This window comes from Buteo buteo, chromosome 21 (assembly GCF_964188355.1).
Source record: "Buteo buteo chromosome 21, bButBut1.hap1.1, whole genome shotgun sequence".
Classification (NCBI taxonomy): Eukaryota; Metazoa; Chordata; class Aves; order Accipitriformes; family Accipitridae; genus Buteo; species Buteo buteo.
Genome location: NC_134191.1, coordinates 19,561,710 through 19,582,781, shown reverse-complemented (window position 1 = coordinate 19,582,781; position 21,072 = coordinate 19,561,710). Strand labels below are relative to the sequence as shown.

General features: G+C 63.6%; 3 protein-coding genes across 8 annotated transcripts; all 3 read left to right on the top strand.

The window, feature by feature from the left end:
• Nucleotides 1-14: 14 nt before the first annotated feature.
• Nucleotides 15-3,708, top strand: NPRL2 (NPR2 like, GATOR1 complex subunit). The gene is given in 12 exon segments (XM_075053169.1): nt 15-81; nt 84-160; nt 298-389; nt 849-1,017; nt 1,269-1,377; nt 1,690-1,826; nt 2,133-2,230; nt 2,326-2,362; nt 2,519-2,612; nt 2,687-2,804; nt 3,028-3,170; nt 3,443-3,708. Coding segments are annotated over 12 exon segments (1,209 nt in total). The 3' UTR covers nt 3,511-3,708.
• On the top strand, nt 3,661-15,332 carry ZMYND10 (zinc finger MYND-type containing 10). 6 transcript variants are annotated; one of them, XR_012653867.1, is made up of 13 exons: nt 3,681-3,821; nt 4,501-4,609; nt 5,191-5,307; nt 6,404-6,457; nt 6,558-6,710; nt 8,809-8,897; nt 9,187-9,287; nt 10,653-10,825; nt 11,137-11,262; nt 13,049-13,170; nt 13,538-13,732; nt 13,964-14,063; nt 14,198-15,332. XR_012653867.1 is itself a non-coding variant. In XM_075053168.1 (12 exons), exons 2-12 carry the CDS (start codon nt 4,538-4,540, stop codon nt 14,280-14,282), a joined length of 1,218 nt encoding a protein of 405 aa, XP_074909269.1. In that variant the 5' UTR covers nt 3,661-3,774; nt 4,501-4,537; the 3' UTR covers nt 14,283-15,332. The 6 variants fall into 6 exon arrangements, 4 of the variants coding, with proteins under 4 accessions (XP_074909269.1, XP_074909266.1, XP_074909267.1 ...); XM_075053168.1 differs by lacking the exons at nt 13,538-13,732; nt 13,964-14,063 and adding an exon at nt 13,373-13,498 and having other exon boundaries at nt 3,661-3,774; XR_012653866.1 differs by lacking the exon at nt 13,964-14,063.
• A 101-nt stretch (nt 15,333-15,433) lies between these two features.
• On the top strand, nt 15,434-21,043 carry RASSF1 (Ras association domain family member 1). Its single transcript, XM_075053170.1, has 6 exons — nt 15,434-15,890; nt 16,926-17,047; nt 19,480-19,584; nt 19,669-19,963; nt 20,570-20,685; nt 20,797-21,043. The coding sequence occupies exons 1-6, from the start codon at nt 15,617-15,619 to the stop codon at nt 20,941-20,943; spliced, it is 1,059 nt and encodes a 352-aa protein (XP_074909271.1). The 5' UTR covers nt 15,434-15,616; the 3' UTR covers nt 20,944-21,043.
• The last annotated feature ends 29 nt before the right edge of the window (nt 21,044-21,072 follow it).

Genomic DNA, 21,072 nt, shown 5'->3' with positions numbered 1-21,072 from the left:
AGGAGCCGGCGCGCATGCGCAGTAGGCGCCGTTCCGCCGCCGCCGCTACCGCCGGAGCGGGGCCCAGCCCGGGCCTTCCCCGGCCGCCATGGGCGGCAGGATCGAGTGCGTCTTCTTCAGCGAGTTCCACCCTACGCTGGGGCCCAAGATCACCTACCAGGTGGGGGGACCGGGACTGGGGCCCGGGAGCGCCCCTAGGGGAGGATGGCGGGGGGGGCCGGGGGTGGAGGCCGCTCCCGGAGGGGGGGTCTCGGCAGCCGGGTTGGGGCTGGAGCGGAGCTTTCTGTGCCGCCGCAGGTCCCGGAGGACTTCATCTCTCGGGAGCTCTTTGACACCATCCAGGTGTACGTCATCACGAAGCCCGAGCTGCAGAACAAGCTGATCACCGTGTGAGTGTTAGCAGACCGCCCCGGGGGGGGGGATCCGCTGCCCTCGCCGCGAGTGGCCAAGACTCTGCCGGCGGGAGACAACGATGGCTCGGTGGTATGACAGTGCTGGCTCTGGGCTCACAGGGGTTTCTGTCCCATGTCAGCAGGTGCCTTACGGTGCCTGCGGGCACCTGATTCTGGGGGTGGCTGGTGCTGCATGTGGTTCTCTGTCAGCCTGAAATCCAGGAGAGTCGAATGAGTCTGGAGAGCTGTGCTGGTTTTGAAAGAAAACCGTTTTCTTCTCCCCCACCCTGCTTTTTCAGACTGTGTGTTTTCCACACTGAGTGTTTGGGGATTAGGCATCATTTTTCCTGCAAAGCAGAGGAGCCCACACCTCCAGAGCCTGACCGGGAACTAGCCTTGTGCGGGGCTCAGACCTCCCTGAGGGCATAGGTGCAGGTTATACTTGTCTTCCCGCAGGACGGCCATGGAGAAGAAGCTGATTGGCTGCCCCGTGTGTATCGAGCACAAGAAGTACAGCCGAAACGCTCTGCTCTTCAACCTGGGCTTCGTGTGCGATGCCAGAGCCAAAGCCTGTGCACTGGAGCCCATAGTGAAGAAGCTGGCTGGCTACCTTACCACCCTCGAGGTGAGGCCCAAGCCAACTCGAGCAGAGTCTGGCTGCCTCACGGTCCCCCCCACAGAGTCACTGGTGTCCTGGTGCACGCTGTGGGTCACTGGGAGTTGCTGGGGTAGGGACCAGGTTTACGGTAAGGGGGGTATCGTGCTGGTTTTACCTACACATCACTTGAAGTCTAAGGGAGGGCGGGATCCAAGACGTGTGGTTCCTATAGCCGGTAATCCTGTGGGAAGGAGCTGACTTGATTTTCTGTTCTTTAGCTGGAAAGTGGCTTCATCTCTAACGAGGAGAGTAAACAGAAGCTGGTTCCTATCATGACCATCCTGCTGGAGGAGCTGAATGCCAAAGGAAAGTGCACCCTGCCCATAGGTACGGCAGCTGCACTGGCCCAGCAGCGAGGGGTGGAGTGGGGCAGGGCAGCGCTGGGAGGCAGCTGGGCCATCCCCTGCCCGGGTCGGCTCTGCCTACGCTGCTCCTGGCAGCTCCCTGCCTGTCTGCACTTGGAGTTGGGGGGTGTCTGAGCCACCCTTGCCCTGGGTGGCTCAAAGGGCCAGGAGGGATGGGGTTGTGGGACATAAACACCTTCCTCCATGTGGTGTGACGTCCTGGGTCTGACGGTCGCGAGCTCCCGAGGGAGCAGAGGTTTCTGTGGGGATTGAGTGCTTCCCTTTCCCCGGACAGATGAGTCTAACACCATCCACCTGAAGGTGATAGAGCAGCGCCCGGACCCCCCCATCGTGCAGGAGTACGATGTCCCCGTCTTCACCCAAGACAAGGATGACTTCTTCAACTCCCAGTGGGATCTCACCACACAGCAGGTCCGTGTGCTTGACCAGGGGCAGTATGTTTTGAACAGTACCTGTTTCTAGCCTGCCTGCAAGGAGAGGGGAGTCGGGCTGTCCTAGAGATCACCACATTAATGAGCATGGTTTGGTGCTCCCCTTGTCTTTGTGCTCGGGCCTGTGAGCAACCTATTCACCCAACATGAGAATAAAATGCTGCTGGGGATGGAGCCTGCCCGTCCCAGCATGCTCCCGGACGCAGGGGAGTTTCTTGGGCTTCAGGGTGATGCCTTGGGCCTCTTTGCTCTCTCCCCTCTTAGCTCTTGCTTTCTCCCCTCCTAGATCCTGCCCTACATTGATGGCTTTCGGCATGTCCAGAAGATTTCTGCAGAAGCCGACGTAGAGCTGAACTTGGTGCGCATCGCTGTGCAAAACCTGCTGTGAGTGCATGGAAGGGGGCCTGGCCAGCCCACAGGAGGGGGTGGTGGTGGGTGCTGGCAGAGAGGGTCTCTCACATTTCCCTGTCTGTCTGCAGGTACTACGGGGTCGTCACGCTGGTCTCCATACTTCAGGTGGGTCAGGCAACAGAGCGTGGGGCTGTGAGCAGGATTGGGGCAGCGGCTGCGCCATCGAGGTGGCCATGTAGGGGGGATAACGGGGTTCTGAGCGGGGCAGGTCTGTCTCTGGGAGCCGTGGCCGAGCAGAGCTGATTTTCCCTTGCCCTCCAGTACTCCAACGTCTACTGCACCACGCCGAAGGTCCAGGACCTGGTGGATGACAAGTGTCTCCAGGAAGAGTGTCTGTCCTACGTCACCAAACAAGGTAGGGAGACCCTGCGCTGGGCTGCCGGCGGAGGCAGGGACAGAGGGCAGCTGACTGGTGACTTGTCCCCACAGGGCACAAGCGAGCCAGCCTCAGGGACGTCTTCCAGCTGTACTGCGGGCTGAGCCCTGGCACGACGGTGCGAGACCTCATCTCCCGCTACACCCTGCAGCTCCAGAGGGTGGATGAGAGGTCAGAGCCAGCACCCTCCTCCTTGGTCCCCGAGGGCGGCGGTGACACCGGGGGTGGCGGGGCGAGTGTGGGGGAGCGAGGAGGGAGTACCCACCCCCTGCGTCCGTAGGTGGGGAAATGTGAGGCAGTGCTGTGACATGGTGGAACCAGAAGGGAGTGGGGGGAGCTGGAGTGTTTGACACCTCAGCATTGTGGTCCCACTCTCTTCCCTCCTCGTCCCCAGGAGGCTTATCCAGTTTGGTTTGATGAAGGGCCTTATCCGGCGGCTCCAGAAATACCCCGTCAAGGTCACCCGGGACGAACGGAGCCACCCAGCCCGGCTGTACACGGGCTGCCACAGCTACGACGAGATCTGCTGCAAGACCGGTGAGGATCCGGGCTCCTCCGTGCAGGTCTCGGGGCCGGTGGAAGGCAGAGAGGCTGCCTGTGTGCCCAGGGCCATGCACTGGTTTCAGGGTCTCCCTTGCCCCATTGGGAGCCTTCAAACCTGGTGGAGACGGGACTCTGGGCTAGGTTCTGCGCCGAGCTGGGCTGCCAAGCCCGTGCTGCCCGGGGGGAGCAGCTGGGGAGCCCAGCCAGCCCCCCCACACCACTGCCGGGCACCCCGCTAACACCCCGCTGCCTTCCCCGACCCCCAGGCATGAGTTACAAGGAACTGGACGAGCGGCTGGAGAACGACCCCAACATCATCGTGTGCTGGAAGTGACGGCGGGGGTGGCAGCCGGGGCCCGCGTGTCCCCCCCACGCGTCTCCCGTGTGTGTCCACGGAGCCCAGGGCGCCGCGCCGGCTACGGCCGCTCCTCCGCGCCGCTAGGGGGCGGCAGAGGCTCCACCCGCCCCACCACTGCCTCGCCGAGCGCTCCTCCGCGCCGCCAGGGGGCGGTAGAGGGGCCGTTGCCATAGCGACGCCGCCGCCGCCATGGCCGCCGCCGGTGCGGCGCCGCTGCTGCCCGCCGAGGCCGAGGCGCTGGTGCGGGCGCTGCAGAGCACCGAGCTGCGGGACGCCGGCGGGCAGGGGTGCGGGGGGACGGCTTTGTTGGGGAGGGGGTCTGGAGGGGGAAGGCCCCGCTTCTGGGGTGGCCCCGGAGGGTCTGGGCACGGGGGGAGCATGAAGAAGGGGCTCTAAATTTGGGGTGTCCCTGTTGGGGTTGTGGGGGGAGAGGAGGGGCCCCGGTTTTGGGCCCTCCCTAGAGAGTCTGGGTGGGGATAAGGAAGGGTTCCCAGAAGGTCTAGGGTAGAGAGGAGGGGTTCCGGTGACCCCAGAGAGTTAGGGTGGGGTGGGGGGAGAGGAGGGTCCCCAGTTCTGGAGCCGTCCTGGAAGGACTGGCGGAGAGAGAGGAGGGCCCCAGATCTGGGGTGTCCCCAGAGGGTCTGTGTGGGTAGGCGTGATGGAGAGGAGGACCCCCAGTTTTGGGGTGTCCCCCAATGACAGTGTCTCATGGTGGGTGTTGCTGGGGGCAGGCAGGAGGGCAGTGGGGTTAGGGCTGCCACGGGTGAAGCTGCTGCCCCAGGGAGCGCTGGCTCAGGGGACAGTGTGGGGTTTGGGGGTTCCTGGCAGGCTTGGGGCATTTCCTGGGGATGAGGGTGCTGGGAGCAGGTTTACCTGCGTGAGGGACCCTCTCCAGAAGCGCAGCGGAGCCCCAGAGCCCCTGGCCAGAGGTCTCTGCCATTGATGTCCTTCCTGGCTGCCCCACAGATGGCTTCGGCAGCACGAGTGCGTGGAGAAGCTCAACATGCATGCCATCCTGAGCGCCTCTGCGGGCCAGGAGCAGCTCCTCACCGAGCTGCTGGTCACCTATGCCAAGGTGAGCCTCCTTGGGTGTGGTAGTGATCCCCGTGCCAGGCCTTCAGCCTCGAGCTGGGGTCACCTTGTGGACAATGTGCAATTTTGGAATAAAATGGTGAAGAATCTGTTGTATCTCCAGCAAAGACGTTTGACTGGTGGTTTGCCAGTTTTACTTTTTAAAAAAATTAAAGGTCAAGTTGAGGTATTGCTACTTGCTGGTCTCTGGTTCCTCTCTTGGAGGTTGTTTTGGTCTCTCTTGTGCACCAGCGCCGCCACTTGTGGATCTCTGCCCTATAACGGGGGTGTCCCAGCCCTGGAATGTGTTGGGCTGCACTGCTACGTGTGGTGCCCTGGACCTGCCCAGCTCCTCAGGGTCATCTTCCCCCTTTGCAACCCCAGGAGCTCTCTCTGCCTGCTCGTCTGTTGGTGAAAAGCTCTTGATTTCTGAGCTGGGTGAATAGAGACAGGGTGTCCCAAGGCCACCCTCCTCTATGGGATGACTCCGAAGAAGTCTGTGTGGCTGAGCATTAGCAATAAAACTGGTTTCCCCTGAAGCACTGGTCTGAAGGGCTTCACTTTCCCCATCCCTTCCCTGTCTAGATTCCTGTTCTCATTGGGGAGCTGATCTCTGTGGAGATCTGGAAGCACAAGATCTTTCCTGTGCTGTGCCGGCTGGAGGACTTTAAGCCGAGAAGCACCTTCCCCATCTATGTGGTGGTGAGTAGAGGGGGCAGTGGGACTGAGCCTGGAAATTGGGCAGGCACCACTATGCTTAAAAATAAATCTCACCCTGAAGATCTCAGAGCTGGGGTTTTACATCTCACCACACTGAGAAGCTGTGGTGGACAATGTGAGACAGTGGGAAGCACCTGGTTTCCCAAAGCCACGAGCGACAAGCCCATATCCTTGCCCCCAGGAGTGACAGGGACCCGCTCCGCGGAGGGCTGTGCCCCTGCCTAATCCTGTACAGGGGCTTGTGGGAGCTGCTGGATGCAACAAAAGCCACTCCTGGGGGCAGCTGTGCTTGTGGCTTGCAGCTCCCATCGATTCATGCTACCCTCGCACCCAGGCAGCAACACCCCTGGGGTGTTTGCCCCCCTCTGAGCACTGCTTTTCTCTGGCACCTCTAACCAGAGGGGTTTCTGAGGTTGTGTGCCTCTGGGTTAAGAAAAGCGTAGCTTTTTCTTACTGAGCTCCTGGGAGCAGCAGTCCCTTGGGCTGTTCTTAGCAAGGGAGTGATCTCGGGAGCTGGGCTTCCCTGTGGAGATGCAGCCCTTGACCTAAGGGAAATTTGCCCAAGGCTTGGAAGTTTTAGCCCATTTTCAGTCCAGGGTAAGGTGTTGTCTTCCCTGGGCAGCCATTTGTCTGCAGCATTGCCTAGAGGCAGTTATCTTGTGGTTCCCAGTCTCAGGACAAGGCTGTCTGCCTCAGACCCAGAGGGGTGAGAGCAGTGCAGCCATGCAGAGCACTTTCCCATCTCAGTGCCAGGGGTGGCAGCTTGCCTGAGGGCTACAGTTGTACTGCCACTGTAGCGCAGGGACAGAGCCCTGACGAGCCCTGCCTGCTGGGAAGTGTGGTTCTCTGTTAGCATGTTATAGTGTCATAGGCATATTAACATAAATATTAACAAGAACTGCATAAACTGGAGCTATTTTAAAAATTACATCACTTGTGGCCAAATGCAAGCCCAAGAGCCAAATATAACTACACAAGCAGCTTCTTAGAAGAGCCCTTTTCCTGGTCCCATTGCCTGTGTCCTTGGTGCTGGTGATTGCTCCACTGTTGCCTCACTCTTGCCATTTTCCTCCTACAGCTGCATCATGAAGCCTCCATCATTAACCTCTTGGAGACAGTGTTTTTTTACAAGGTAGGAGGCAGGTTCAGCTTTCTTCAGTGTAAAGCCCCTGGGGGTGAAAAGCCACGGCTGTGGGGGCTGGGCCCTCTATGAAACTCTTGTCGTTCTGAAGGAGATCTGCGAGTCAGCAGAGGACAGCATTCTGGATTTAATTGATTATTGCCACCGAAAACTGACCCTGCTCGCAGCTCGGAGCACCAATGGACAGACAGTGACCCCGGTGGAGCTTCATGCCGAGGATCTGGCCAGCGCCTCGTCCATGCAGGTGAGGAAAAAGTCCTATAGCTCCCTGGGGACATGTATGATGGAGGATGTGGACAGCCTGAAGAGGCACAGGGGGACCTTCCTTTGGAGAACCCCTTGGCTGCAACCCTGGCACCTCCCACCCATCTCAGAGAGCATCTGGTGCTGGTGTTTGTCCACGCCAGCAGCTGCACCCACCTCCCTCCACCCCGCAGCCGCCTTCCGCCCTCTCTCGTGACAGTGCCAGCTTGAGGCTTCTTGCAGGACGTGGTCTGAGCTCTGATGGGGCACGCTGGAGGGTTGATAGGCAAAATATTCGGTACGGGGGTTTTGGCCATTTGCAGTTGCTCTTGAAAGCTGTGTGCGTAGGTCTTCTTGGAGCTTGTGAAACCACCTTAGCTCAGACTGCTGCTGGAGCCAGCCAGGATTAACCATGAGAGGGATCATTCCCAAATCGGTGTACGATACGACTAGGAATTGTCCTAATATGTTTCCCCCCAGCTTCCTCGGCTCTCTGAGAAATACCTCCTCTCTGTGCTGGTCTGGGCCAGCAGCAAGCCCAGAGCTGTTCCCCGTCAGGTGTTCCCAGGCTGCCGTACACACCTACCCAGTGCAGGAGCTCTCTTTGCTTCTGGTGCTTCTCAGCACCTTGAGTTTTCTCCTTAAACTGCGGACATCGCGAGGAGTGTCTGGAGAAGCGGGGTTAAAGTGATAGCCTGCAAGCTTGGCTGTACCTCCCCTGTTGCCTCCATCCTTTGGCTCGTTGCCTGAGCACGTGCTCCTCTTCCAGAAGAGGGAAGGAAGTGGAGGACTCCAGAGCACAATAGGGATGTTTTCCAGGAAATGTTTTCCCAGCTGGGGAGGGGAAGGGGTTGTCTCTGTTAGTGCTTTGACATGGCTTAAGTTAAAAAAAACGACCTTTTCTAGCCAATAGGGTTCTAAAAAGCAATCATCTCCTAAGAAGCCTGGTTTCCTCTGATTCATTCCAGCTCCTCCTGACTCTACATACAATAACCCCCTATGAAAAAGCTGTTCCTACTGTCTCCTATGTTGTGGAGCCTGTTGTCCTTTGTGACTGTGTATGGTGGTAACCCCTGGAACAGGACCTGTTCTGCTGTCCCCCAGAAGCACAGGCAAAAGATAGTCCCTGCCTGAAGATAGCAGAGATGAGGTCTGGATACCAGGAGGAGCTGTAGGAAACAGCTTCACTGGGGGAGTTTGGAGAGGGAGGTTGCGGGGAAGAGCCCATAAGGCTTTCTTAGTAGCGTGTGGGGCACCGGCACGGGGGAGCGCAAGGCTTCTTACCACAGGAATTTGGAAGGGAACTGTTGCAGTGGCGCTTTAGAGAAATATGAGTTGCTGAGGTCAGTGCTCTGCACATGAAGATGTGAGCTGCTGAGCATCTGGGACTGGAGAGGAGAAGCTCTGCCTGGGCCAGGGAGAAGGACTTGGCACCTCTCAGGCTAGCCATCCTGATGGTCGTGAAAGAGGCTGAGTCAGAGGGTGGTCAGACCATTAGCCTGAGCACGTGGGGGATGAACGGGGTGTCCATGCTGCCTGGGAAGGGAAGGAGGCTGGGTGGCTGGAAAGCATGGCATAGCTGTGGGCTGGGATAACCACAGGCAGATATTCTAGCTGGCTGTACGCAAGCTAGAGGGGAGAGGCAGATCCAGGAGGGGCGGATGTAGGACTGCAACTGCTCCAGGGCCACGTTTCTCTCTCCTCCTCCTCCTCTGGTTCCTGTGCTGATCATGCAGCTCCCCCCTCCCTCAACCTCACAGGTCTCTGCAGGGCCATGGGCCACAAGACGATCCCAGAAGGGAAGAGAGGAGCGGTCTGGGACTTGCCTCTTTCAAGGACTGTCCCTGTGCCAGTAGCCACCCGTGACCTTTTAGGGGTAGGGAGATGAGGGACGAGCAACAGTGGGCTGCAAGCATTTCTGCGGCTGCCCTGGCAAACAAGCAGCACTGGCACAGTCGAGATGAGAAGCAGAGTTTGTTTTGCAGGGCTCTGGTTTCTTCCTCAGTCTGTGGTTACCGACGCACAGCCAACAGCCTGCGTCCCTGTAGCTCCTGGGAAATGGGGCCTGGAATCCCGAGGCTGTGCTTGTCCCTCCACAGGAGCTGCAGAAGCAGGCGGAGACAATGGAGTTTGAGATTTCCCTGAAAGCCCTGTCCGTGCTGCGGTTCATCACCGATCAGGTGGAGAGGTAGGTGCCCAGGAGCAGTAGAGGACATGCACCGAGCTCTCCGGTTGAGATTCCTGTGGCATTGCAGCGGGTGCCTGGACCCCTTTCAGCAGCTGGCTGTATCCATGGTGGCAGTGGCACTGTGCCCCTGGAGGCAAAGGCAGCAGCACTCCACCCTGCTCCCTGGTACTCATGGGAACCCAGATCATTGTTTTTTTCCCCTGCCTCTCCCAGTTGCCTGAGGGAGCATTTGTATCTGTTCTGGCATTTGTCTGTGAGCACCATTTCACCCTTTCTGTCACATCTCCAGTCTGCCCCTGAGCGCGCTGACACGGATGCTGAACACCCACAACCTGCCCTGCCTCCTTGTCGAGCTGGTGGAACATTGCCCCTGGAGCTGCCGGGAAGCAGGTACGGATCGTGCCCCGTGGTACCTGTGGTGCCATGGTGGCGTGCTGAGACCTGCATCCACTGAGAGGTCTGCTGTAGGAGCCCCTGCAGAAAGCTGCTCCCCCTCTACCCTCCCCTCCAGCCTCCTGCCCTTGCTCCTCACAAGTGCTCCCTGGCCAAAGCTGTTCAGCTCGAAAGCAGCTGCAGCACAGCTGGGCTGGGGACCCAGCAGTGCTCCCAAAAGCCGATCCTTACACAGGGCTGTGTCTCTTCTGAGCTGATCACGGACAGGACAGGAGTATAGCACATCTGCCAGGCCCACCTGCTCCTCGAGGAGTCTTGTCCTGGACACAGAAAGACCAGAGTGCCACGCAGCCTGTCTGCACCTTTCTGGGACAGCGCTAATAATTGGAACCAGACATGGGGTCTCCCAGGCAGCAAACCGATTGCCCTGAAGCTGCTGGTCATTGAGCTTCTCTCTTGCCAAAGCCCTCAGATCAGGTTGTGCCCATCGGCCATCAGCCCTGCCTCCTGCACCTCTGCAGCCAGGCGTGCCCCCCTGCAGCTCCCCAGTTTCTCCGCTGCCTGCCTTTGAGCAATGGTGGGGCACAGCCTGGGGCGTGGGAACCCACACTCCCCTCCCCAGCCCTGCACCAGGGGGGTCACAGCATGGGCAGGGGAGGAAGAGATGCTGGGAAGCACGTGGCCCTGCGCCTGCAGAGAGGAGCCCAGCTGGCTGTGGGAGCTTTCCTCCTTCCTCCGGCCAGGAAACACATCCCTTCTCCCCGCCTGTGTGCTCGGGGTGTCAGAGGGAGCTTTGATCCAGGGCCCTGAGGGAGGGACTGGAAAGAAACAAGAGTGCAAAGGCATTTCCAGGCTGTGCAGATGCAGGGTTACATCCTCCTCCATCCCCCAGAGCAGCACAGTAGCTCCTGGAACTTGTTTTGTCACTTCTGTTACATTCATGCTACTTCTGGCTTTCACTAGCAGAAGAAACTCTAGAATAGCAGGTATTGGCCATGCTAGTACCCCAAAACATGCCTCTCCAGCCACTCTGTTGTTGCAGCATGGGCTCCCCCACCATCTACCAATGCTCTCCTGGCCAAGTAGAGAGGGAGATATCTCAGGGATCTTTCAGTTCCTGCCACAGCCGTATTGTTTTAATGCACGTTCTTTATGCTTTTTGTGCACTCTAACATCTTGTCTTAGTACCAAGTAGGCTGCTATGCTGAGCAAAGGGGTGGGGATACTGAGGCAGACTGAAGCAGAGGGGCTTGCCTGTGGTGAAATGAGGCAGTGAGCATAGGCCAGCATCCTGACCTCTGAGCTGTCTTCCCTCAGGCAGCACTGTCTCTTCCTGGAGCCCTGTGTTCTTTTGTCCCTCAGGCAAGCTCAAGAAGTTTGAGAATGGTGCGTGGCACGTGGTGCCCCCTGAAGACCAGGTGAAGATGACCAAACTCGATGGGCAGGTGTGGCTTGCCCTCCTCAACCTCCTGCTCAGCCCCGAATGCCAGCGCAAATACCACTTCGATGGCTTCAACAAGAGCCAGCTCCTCAAGGTAGGACCCTACATCACGAAGGCCATGGCCCCTGCAGCACAGAGTAGGACCTTGCCAGCACTAGGCACCTCTGGGCATCTGTCCCCATCCTCACTGTGGGCTCCTAGGAGCCAGTGGTGGGAAAGCAGCAGGGTCTGTCACCATGCCAGCAGCAACAAAGCTTGTGTTTGCAAGTGCACCTTGTGGGACCCCCATGGGTCACTCTCCCAGTGCCCCACAGATCCCTGCTCTTGCTCTGCTGCTTCCCCAGCCCTGGCTCCCTTGTCCTGACCTCTCTCCATTCGCTCTTCTCTTCACCTCTGTGGCCGCAGCTCCGTGCATTCCTGACAGATGTCCTCATTGACCAGCTGCCCAACCTGGTGGAGATGCAGAGATTTCTGAGCCACCTCGCGGTGACAGAGCCAGCTCCCCCGAAAAAGGATCTCGTCCTGGAGCAGGTATCCTGTAGCTCTTCCTCCACCTCTCCAGCCGCTCTGCTTTAAGCCTGATAGCTCCCTACCTCCTTTTCCTCCCACCAAGCTCAGCTCTGGAGGGAGAGGTGGTGCCCTGGTAAAGCAGCCAAGCACCCATTTCACAGTTACACCCTTATTGCCAGCAAAGCTGTCCATGGATGACGTGGGAGCCTTGTCCTGCTACCACAGTGGCCAAGCAGTCGCATCTAAAGGCATAAATGCTGGGTTATAAACAGCTCTCCAGATGGCATTGAGACCCTGGGGTGGTCACTGCATGGGACAGAGACAACCCCTGACTTGTTTTAACAATTAACTCTTTATTTAACATTTATCAGTGTTTTTCTGCTGAATTCTGGACTCCCCAGGGAGGACTCCCCTTTTACAGCCCTGACCCAGGGCTGCTTGGCGCACTGTGAACGGAGGGATGCCAAGGTCTGGTGGTAGAGGCTGGAGTCACACTGGTCCCAGCTGATGTCTGGGGCTTGGGAGTTGGGCCCTGAGGGTCTTCAAACAGTGTGATGTTCTTGGGGTTTTTAATCAGTGCAGTGGTAATCTCTGGAGAAAAGTGTTTCTACTGCCTTCTCGTGACCTGAGGGGAGAAACTGGGGAGGGGGGCAGATCTGCAAAGAGGCAGCCAAGAATGGCTGGGAGAGCAGAGGCTCTTCCCCACTGCTGGAGGCTCCCACGCCGCTTCCCGAAGCAGATGGGTAGGTCGGGCAGCAGCCACTTGGGCTGTGTGGAGTGGGAGCACACTGCCCCCAGTGCGGCTGGCTGCGTGGCCTGGGAGGAGGGTGATGTGCCCTGGCCGGAGCTGGCTGCAGCTGAGCCAGAGGCATGGCATGGCGGGAACCGGGGCTGGGGAAGGCTGCAGACGGCAAGTCAAGCGGTTGGGACGGGGGATGGCAGCAGGGCGGAGGTGGTTATGGATTCAGTCCACGTGCCTTGACTGCCAGCGTGTCGGTGGGACAGGCAGCTGCCGCAGTGGGGACCTCGTCCAGCCCTCGCCCAGGCTGCTGCCCTTCACCATAGCTCTGCTTTTGTGCCGGTGCTGCTCCTGCCTCCACGAAGGGCTGGGGCTGAGCCTGGCAGGTGGGCAGGGGGAGCCAGCTGGAAGCACACACGTGGGCTCCCCGCTCTGCCCAGAAAGCAGTGAACTCACTCCCTGTCGCCGAGCCAAGCTTTGAAAAGGCCTTTTTCCATTCGGCTGCTCCCCGAGCAGCCTCCTCCCCTTCCAGGCCTGGCTATTTTTACTCTGCTGGAGAAGGCAGCGCTGTTTGAAGCAGCATCGTTCTCTCCAGAGCCTGAACCCGCGCTGCTCTTGGCTGGTGCTTTCCCTTTCACGCGGGCTAGCCCTTCCCCGGGTGTTCGTCTTCGGGGAAGTGACGAGTGGAAAAATCTGCTCAGGCAAACGGCTCCAAAGCACGGGGTTCGCGCTGCTGCCGGCATGCAGGGCGCTGAGATCCCAGGGCTTTCTGTGCGGGAGCCCAAGCCTTGGGGCTGAACGCTGGCTCCCAACTGGACCCCGAAGGTTTTGCCTCATTTCACATGAACTCTCGTTGGCGAGCAGATCCATCCCCTCCGGGTACCCAAAAGCACACCCTCACTCCCTGTGCCTTCACCTCTGCACATGCTACCTCCACTCACCCTCCTGGGGGGGCACGCTCCTCATGCCCGGGTCCAGCTGCCTCCCCATCCCCCAAATACCCCCATACCACAGCACCTTTGGTCAGGCTGCAAACACCCCTGCCTCCTGCTCTGCCTCTCCCGCCAGGTTCCTGTCATCTGGGACCACATCCTCAAGAAAAACACAGGGAAGTGGGAGGCCATCGCCAAGCACCAGGTGAAGCGTGTCTTCAGCCCTACTGAGGAGGAGCTGAAGCTCCAGGCACGCAGGTAAGGCCCTGGCACATGCACACAGGGTGCCCAATGGAGCCAGTATCCCCATTAGCAGGGGCTGGAGCTCAGCACTGGGAGGACGGAGGGCTCTGTGGTACTGGCTGGGGATGTCCCCTCGGTGGCAGGGTGCAGCGGGGACAGCTCGCTGCTTGTCAGCAGTTCCTGACGAGCAGCCTCACCCCCTCTCTGCCTGCTGCAGGTGGGCACAGACCTACAGCCTGGATATGATAGAGGCTCTGGTCCCCGACAAGCCCCGCTGCAGGGTTTGTGGCACAGAGGCGGCCAAGCGGTGCTCTCGCTGCCGGAACGAGTGGTACTGCACGCGGTAAGGGAACCCTGCCACCCACACCTGTGTCCTCTGCAGCTCCCCAGTGTCCCCCCGCAGCCCCCCCAGTGCTCCCTGCTCCCCAGAGCACAATAGACCTCACCGGAGGATGCTGTGAAAGGGCCAAGGGAAGCCAGGGGTCCCACTGCTGCTCAGCACCGCTGGCTCTCCGCAAATACCTCTCCAAATCTTACGGCGAGACTGATGGCTGGGACACTGGTGGAGGAAATGCTGGTGAGCGTTGTGTTGCCGCTGTGAGGTTGCTGAGGTGCCTGGGCCCGCACCACCAGCAGCGACGGGCTGGGTTTCCCATGGTGAGACCGTCTCCCTCCCCTGCACCTTGGTGGGGCAGGAGTGGGGAGGAAAGCACCCGTGGCTCTGGGGGTGCAGGTGACAGGCTGGGATGTGGCAGCTGGGATGATGGCAGTAAATTAAATCTTCTCTGCTCCTGAACCATCTGGCAAGGTCTGGCGTTAAACCGTCTTAGTCCCCAGAACTGGGGGCCACATTCACCTCCCTGTTGGGCTAATGCTGGGCTGTGCCACCTCCCCGCCAGTGCCCAGAGGTGCGTGGTGCTGGGGCTTGTCCTTGTTGCTGCTTCACTCCTGGGGATGGATGTGGCCCTGGTGCATCCCTGCTCAAGCTTCGGGTGCCCTGCTTCGCGGCAGAGCCCCTGAGAGGTGGCCTTCCCCTCTGCAGGGCGTGCCAGGTCCAGCACTGGCAGAAGCACAAAGCTGCCTGCAACCTGATGGCCGGGGCGCCGAGGAGCACGGACGACCTGTAAGAGAAGCAGTGACTGGCATCTGGCCCGTGGCTTGGCAAGGTGAAAGATCCCCCTGCGTGTGCAGCCCAGCAACCGGAGAAGAGAAGCCGGCAAAGCCCCCTTCTGCCTGGTCCCAGCTCTGGACAGTGCTGGCCGGGCTCAGCCTCTCCTCTCCCACCACCCTACCCTGCAGCCTTTTCCAATAAACTTCCTTGTGCACCCTGATGCAGCTTTTTTTCTCCTAGCTGAAGATGCTAAACCGCTTCCTCCCCTTGCTTGCACCTAGGGAGAGGGGTGAGTCCGTCTTTCCCCTCTGCAACAACAGAAATGCCAGAGAACCTGAAAAAAAGAGCCGATAAGGTTGTGGTTACCAGAGGGGCCAAGCCCTCTGCAGCCAAGGCGCGTGAGCTGGAGGAGGGAAGGGGGCGAGAAGGCCTCCATGCAGCTTTTTATCTTTTGGTCGACGTCTTAGAGCGACGGAGGGAGGCAGAGGATGTGGTTAACACAAGCACCTTGCTGTGAAAAGGCAGCTGAGTTTCTCGGGTGTTCGTCATCTGCCATCTCGCAGGGACAGTTGCCCCCCCCCCCTCAGTTGATGTGACATTAGCACGGAGGGCTTGGCCCCCTGCCCGCCAGCATCTCTCCGCAGGGTTTACTGGTGGCCTGCTGTGCCTCGGGGTGCATCCCCCGCTCCTCAGCCAGCAGCTGCTGCCAAAGGGCTGGAGCCTTGATCTGAGCACGGCTGGGAAAGGCTAACGGTGCCAGCACGGCCGTGCATCTTCTGGTCCGACGAGGTGCCTGAGAGCCCCCCCCACCCCAAAACAGCCTTTGTACCAGCGCTGCTGCTGCAGGAGCTGTGACAGCGGGCAGGAAACCATCTTGGTCTGGCTGCAGCCCCGGCCGAGCGGCCCGAGCTCGGGGCGAGAAGTTTACTCCAAGCCCTGGCCGGACTGAACGCAGAGGCTCTCCAGGAGAGCTTTGGCTGCTTCTCGCCCGCTGCCAGAGCTTCCCCCAGCCCCCTTCCCCGCTGGGAAACTGAGGCACGGCGCGAGGCTCGTCCCGGTCCTGCGAGAGGTGACGGAGAAAGCGGGGCTGCCGGAGCGGCCCCCCCCCTTCCCCAGCAGCGGCTCCCGGAGCTTCCTCCCCGCCTCCAGCCCGCCCCGCCGGGCTTGCCGGGCCCGGGGGGTGGCGGTCGGTTCCTCCGGGCGCTGCGAGGCTCTCCCCCCCCCCCAACCCCCGCTCCTGCCTCAGTTTCCCCGGACGGGGCGGCCCCTCCCGGTCCCCGCCCCGGCCCTCATCCCCCGGTGCCGGCCCCCCCCGCCCCGCCGCCGCGCAGCGCCCGCGGCCGCCGGGCCATGGAGCTCATCGAGCTGCGGGAGCTGCAACCGGAGCCGCGGCCGGGCCGGGGCCGCCTGGAACGGACCAACGCCTTGCGCATCAGCCCGGCCCGCCGGCCCGGCGCCGGTCCCGGTCCCGGTCCCGGTCCCGGAGCGCACCCCGACCCGCGGCTGACGGCGGCACCGGGCGCCGGGCACCGCTTCGAGCCGCGGCGCCGGGGGCTCCACACCTGGTGCGACCTCTGCGGGGACTTCGTCTGGGGAGGCGGCAGGAAGAGCCTCCAGTGCCGCCGTGAGTAACCGCGCCGCGTCCCGGGCCTCCCGGGACCCCCGCCGGGCATCCCGCCACCGGGCACCCCCACCGGGCACCGGGCGTCTTGGGACCGGGCAACCCCGCCGGGCGTGGGCATCCCGCGACTGGGCGCACACGCCGGGCAGCGGGCGTCATGGTACTGGGCAACCCCACCAGGTACCACGCGTCCCGGTACCAGCCACCGGCTTCTCGGTACCAGTTATACCCACCGGGCACCATCCCGGTACCGGGCACCCCAATGGGTACTGGGCACCTGCACCGGGCACCATCCCGGTACCGGGCAGCCCCACTGGGTACTGGGCACCTGCACTGGGCACCATCCCGGTACCGGGCAGCCCCACTGGGTACTGGGCACCTGCACCGGGCACCATCCCGGTACCGGGCACCCCCATTGGGTACTGGGCACCTGCACCGGGCACCATCCCGGTACCAGGCCCCCCACTGGGCACCAGGCCTCTGGGCACCAGGCACCACCACTGGGCACTGGATGTCCCAGTACTGGGCACTTGCACTGGGCACTGGGCAGCCCCATACTGAACACCCTGCCTATTCACCGCACATCCCTGTCCTGGGCACCCACACCGAGCACCAGACGTCCCAGCATCGGGTACCCATGCTGGCTACTGGGCATCCTGGTGCCAGGCACCCACACTGGGTACTGGGGCAGCCTGGTACCAAGTACCCCCACCAGGTACCGGGCATCCTGATACCAGACACTGGGTGTCCCGGTACTGGATGCCGAACATCCCGGCTGTCAGGCACCCACTGGTGGGCTGGCCAGCCCAGATAAGGAGCATGGGCACCACGGTACCGGCCGGCAGCTTGGCACAGCACCGCGTCCCACATGGGCGCTGCCGCCCGGGCCCCCGGCACCGGCGCAGCACGGGCAGGCAGCCGGCACCGGTACCGGCACCGCGCGCCAGCCTTTGCCCCGCCGGGCACCGGTACCCTCGCCGGCACAGTCGCTGCCCCTGCCACCGGCGGTGGTGACACCGATCCTGTCCCCGTCCCCAGATTGCAGCTTCACCTGCCACTACCGGTGCCGGGCCCTGGTGCGGCTGGACTGCAGCGGCCCGCCGGGCACCGACGAGGAGGACGATGGCAGCGAGCAGGCGCTGGAGAAGGACACCAACGTGGTAGGGCCCGGCCCGGGTCTGCGAGGGACGGCAAGGGCGGGGAGGGGGGGCGGCCAACCCGGGGGGCTGCCTGGCCTGGGGGTGGCTGTGCCGGGCCGGGCCACACCGTACCGGCCCGTGCCCACGCGGTGCTGTCCCGCGCCGTGCCGTGCCCGGGCCGGGCCGGGCCACAGGCGGGTCCGGGCGCGGGTGAAATCACCGCCGGAAGCGGGACCGCGCCGCGCCGCCCCCGGCCCGCGTCAGCCCCACGGCCGGGGCGGGGCCGGGAGCGGGAGCGGGAGCGGGGCCGGGGAGAGCGCCGAGCCGGGACCGCCGTAGGGACCGGGCTGAGCCGGGAGCGGGAGCGGGCTGAGCCGGACCGGGACGGCACCGCCGTGGGGACCGGGCTGAGCCGAGCCGGGAGCGGGACCGCGATAGGGGCCGGGCGGAGCCGAGCCGGCACAAGGAGCGGGACCGGGCGGAGCCGAGCCGGGATAGGGACCGGCCCCGGGCGGAGCCGAGCCGAGCCGGGCCGAGGAGCGGGCTGAGCCGAGCCGGGAGCGGACCGAGCCGGGCCCCAGCCCGGGGGCCGGCCGGGCTGGCGCGGGGCCGGGTGTGCCCGTGTGCCCGCGGGGCCGCGGGGCGGGCGGGGCGGGCCGTGGCCGTGGCCGTGGCCGCGTCCGCTTCCGCGTCCGCGCCCGGCGCGGGGGGCGGCGGGGCCGGGGGCTGCGGGGCGGCGGCGCTGGCGCTGCGGCGGGGCGGCGCGGGGGGCACGGGGGGCAGCACGGCGAGCAGCGGCTACTGCAGCCAGGAGGACTCCGACTCCGAGCCCGAGCTCTTCTACACCGCCCGCACCTCCCTCGGCCGCCGCCCGCGCCGCCGCCAGGTCGGTCCCGGGCCGCCGCCCGTGACGTCACGGGGGGCACGGGGTGACGTCAGCCGCGGGGAGCGCACCCTTCCCCGGGGCCGGGTGCTGGAGGGCGGGCGAGGGTGGGCTTGGTGCCGGGCCGTGGGGAGAACGTGGGGTGTGGGTGGTCCCGTCTTGGAGGTGAGCGTGGCCCCGCTGTGGGGCGAGAGTGGGGCTGAGCGTGGCCCTGCTGCGGGGCGAGCACGGGGGTGAGCGTGGCTCTGCTGTGGGGTGAGCGTGGGGCTGAGCGTGGTCCTGCTATGGGGCGAGCATGGGGCTGAGCGTGGCCGTTCTGCGGGGCGAGCATGGGGCTGAGCGTGGCTCTGCTGTGGGGTGAGCACAGGAGTGAGCGTGGCCCTGCTATGGGGCGAATGTGGGGCTGAGCATGGCCCTGCTGTGGGGTGAGCGTGGGGCAAGCACGGGGCTGAGCGTGGCCCTGCTATGGGATGAGTGTGGGGCTGAACATGGCCCTTCTGCAGAGTGAGCACGGGGGTGAGCGTGGCTCTGCTGTGGGGCGAACGTGGGGCTGAGCGTGGCCCTGCTGTGGGGCAAGCACAGGGGTGAGCATGGCCCCACTGTGGGGTGAGCGTGGGGCTGAGCGTGGCCCTGCCTTTGGGGTGAGCGTGGGGCTGAGCATGGCCTTGCTATGGAGCAAGCGTGGGGGCAAGCGTGGCCATGCCGTGGGGCAGGCTGGCCCTGTCCGGCGAGCACTGTGGGGCGAGCGAGGCGCAGTGGGGTGAGCGGGGCTTTGCTGCTTGGCACGGCTGCCCCACGGCCCCCTGGGGCTGGAGCTGCTCCCGGCGGGGGCGAAGGACAGTGCTTGGGGGTGCCGGGCTGAGCCCCCCCGGGGCAGCCTCACAGCCATCCCCATCCCGCGGGGACCCCAGCAGGGTCCGGCAGCGCCTGCATGCTGCGGGGTGGCCATCAGGGCCAGGAGCCCGGGTGCTCCCCAGCCCCACGGCACCGTGGGGACACGTGCGGCTCTGCGCGGCGGCTCCGCGGCCCCGTGTAAATACTCATTAGTGGGTGCCGGCGGCGGGAATGCTGAGCCGGGACACCTGGGTATCCCCTGCGTGGGGCCGGCACTTTGAAGCGGGGTGCCGGCGGCACGGGCGGGCTGCACCCCCAACCCGGCCCTCCCGCCCCGAATCCCGGGGCATCCCCACGGGCACCCAGCCTGCCCCACCACCTCGGTGCCAGGCTCTCTGCCTCGGGCATCTCTCTCTGATCTGGGGTGCCGGGAGGGGATGCCTGGCCCCGGGGTGTCCTCATGGCAGGTTCACCCACCCCTGCAGCCCCAGGGACGAGGGGTGGGGGGGTGGCCGATGCCGGTGTCCCCAGAGCAGGGCTGGGACCGCGATGAGCTCAGCCGCGCTTCCCCGGCACGGCCCAGCTCAGCGCCAGCTGGGCTGATGCAACCCCACGCAACCGCCCGCTCGTGTGTCAGCCGGTGTTTCGGGGCGGGCTGGGGGGCGGCGGGACGCCGGGGCGGGCAGAGGGGTCCCCCGCGGCCGCAGTGCCGCTCAGCCCGGCCGCTGTCGCGCAGGATGAGCCCAGCGAGTGGGAGAAGACAGAGCTGGACCAGGCGCAGGTGGAGCAGCGGATCAAGGAGTACAACAGCCAGATCAACAGCAACCTCTTCATGAGCCTGGTACGGGGCTGCCGCGGGGCCGGGGGGGGGGCCACGGTGCCCTGCCCTGGCCCCGCTCACCGTCCCCGCACCGGTGTCTCCCAGAACAAGGACGGCTCCTACACCGGCTTCATCAAGGTGCAGCTGAAGCTGGTGCGCCCCGTCTCGGTGCCGGCCACCAAGCGGGTCCCCTCCCTGCAGGCGGGGCGGCAGGGGCCGCGCACCCAGGGGGTGAAGCGCCGCACGTCCTTCTACCTGCCCAAGGGGACCGTCAAGCACCTGCACATCCTCTCGCACACCCGCGCCAGCGAGGTCATCGACGCCCTCCTCCGCAAGTTCACCGTCGTCGACAACCCCCGCAAGTTCGCCCTCTTCGAGAGGTCCGAGAAGGATGAGCAAGGTAGTGCCCCGGCGCAGCCCTGTCCCCGCAGCGGTGGCCGTGCCCCCGTGGTGGTGGTGGTGGCCCCGTGGTGGCGATGTCCCCAGGGTGGTGGTGTCCCCCAGGGTGGCAGCATCCCCACGGCAGTGGTGTCCCCCGGGACGGTGGTGTCCTCCCTGGCAGCGGTGTCCCCATACTGGCAGCATCCCTGCTGCAGTGGTATCCTCCTTGGTGGCAGTGTCCCCAGTGGCTGTGGGGCTGTCCCCTATGGCAGCAGCATCCCCACGGCAGTGATGTCCCCCATGGTGATGCCCTCATAACGGCAGCATCCCCATGGCGGCAGCGTCCCTATAGTGGCAGCACCCCTGTACCAGTGGTTTCCCCCTTTGGCTGCAGCGTCCCCTGTCACCGCGGGCATGTCCCCCCTGGCAGCAGCGTCCCCCATGGCAGTGGTGTCCCCTGTGGCGGTGATGTCCCCATAGTGGCAGCATCCTCGCGGTAGCAGCATCCCTGTAGCAGCAGCGTCCCCACCGTGGCAGTGATGTCCCCATAGTGGCAGGGTCCCCGTGGTGGTGACGTCCCTGTGGCGGTGTCCCCCCCCCCCGTGACGCGCGGCCGCCGTTGCAGTGTACCTGCGGAAGCTGGCTGATGAGGAGCAGCCCCTGCGCCTGCGGCTGCTGGCCGGCCCCAGCGAGAAGGTGCTCAGCTTCGTCCTGAAGGAGAACGAGACCGGGGAGGTGAACGTGAGTGCGGGGACGGGGTGGGGAGCGGCGGCCGCGCGTCACGGGGGCCGTGGCCCGTGGCGGGGGGCGATGCCATATCCCCGTCGCGATGGCAGCCCGTGTTGCCCGCAGTGGGACGCCTTCACGCTGCCGGAGCTGCACAACTTCTTGCGCATCCTGCAGCGGGAGGAGGAAGAGCACGTGCGCCGGCTGCGGCACCGCTACGCTCGCTGCCGCCAGAAGATGCAGGAGGCGTTGGCCACGCGCACCCCGGGGTGACCGCCGCCGCCACCGCCGCCGCGGCCAGCCAGCGCGCCGGGACCCTCGCCCGCCGGCGGGTGGGGGGCACCGGGGAGGGGGGGGTGGAATGGGGCACCCCGGGACCCACCGGGTCGTCGCAGCCCCCAT

Bases quoted from the DNA above. Each gene is read 5' to 3' on its own strand.
- ZMYND10 (XM_075053165.1), top strand. From the start codon at position 3,724: ATGGCCGCCGCCGGTGCGGCGCCGCTGCTGCCCGCCGAGGCCGAGGCG. The intron at 6,711-8,808 runs GTGAGGAAAAAG...GTCCCTCCACAG, and splicing joins CCAGCGCCTCGTCCATGCAG to GAGCTGCAGAAGCAGGCGGA. The intron at 11,263-13,048 runs GTATCCTGTAGC...CTCTCCCGCCAG, and splicing joins AGGATCTCGTCCTGGAGCAG to GTTCCTGTCATCTGGGACCA.
- RASSF1 (XM_075053170.1), top strand. From the start codon at position 15,617: ATGGAGCTCATCGAGCTGCGGGAGCTGCAACCGGAGCCGCGGCCGGGC. The intron at 19,585-19,668 runs GTACGGGGCTGC...GGTGTCTCCCAG, and splicing joins GCAACCTCTTCATGAGCCTG to AACAAGGACGGCTCCTACAC. The intron at 20,686-20,796 runs GTGAGTGCGGGG...TGTTGCCCGCAG, and splicing joins ACGAGACCGGGGAGGTGAAC to TGGGACGCCTTCACGCTGCC.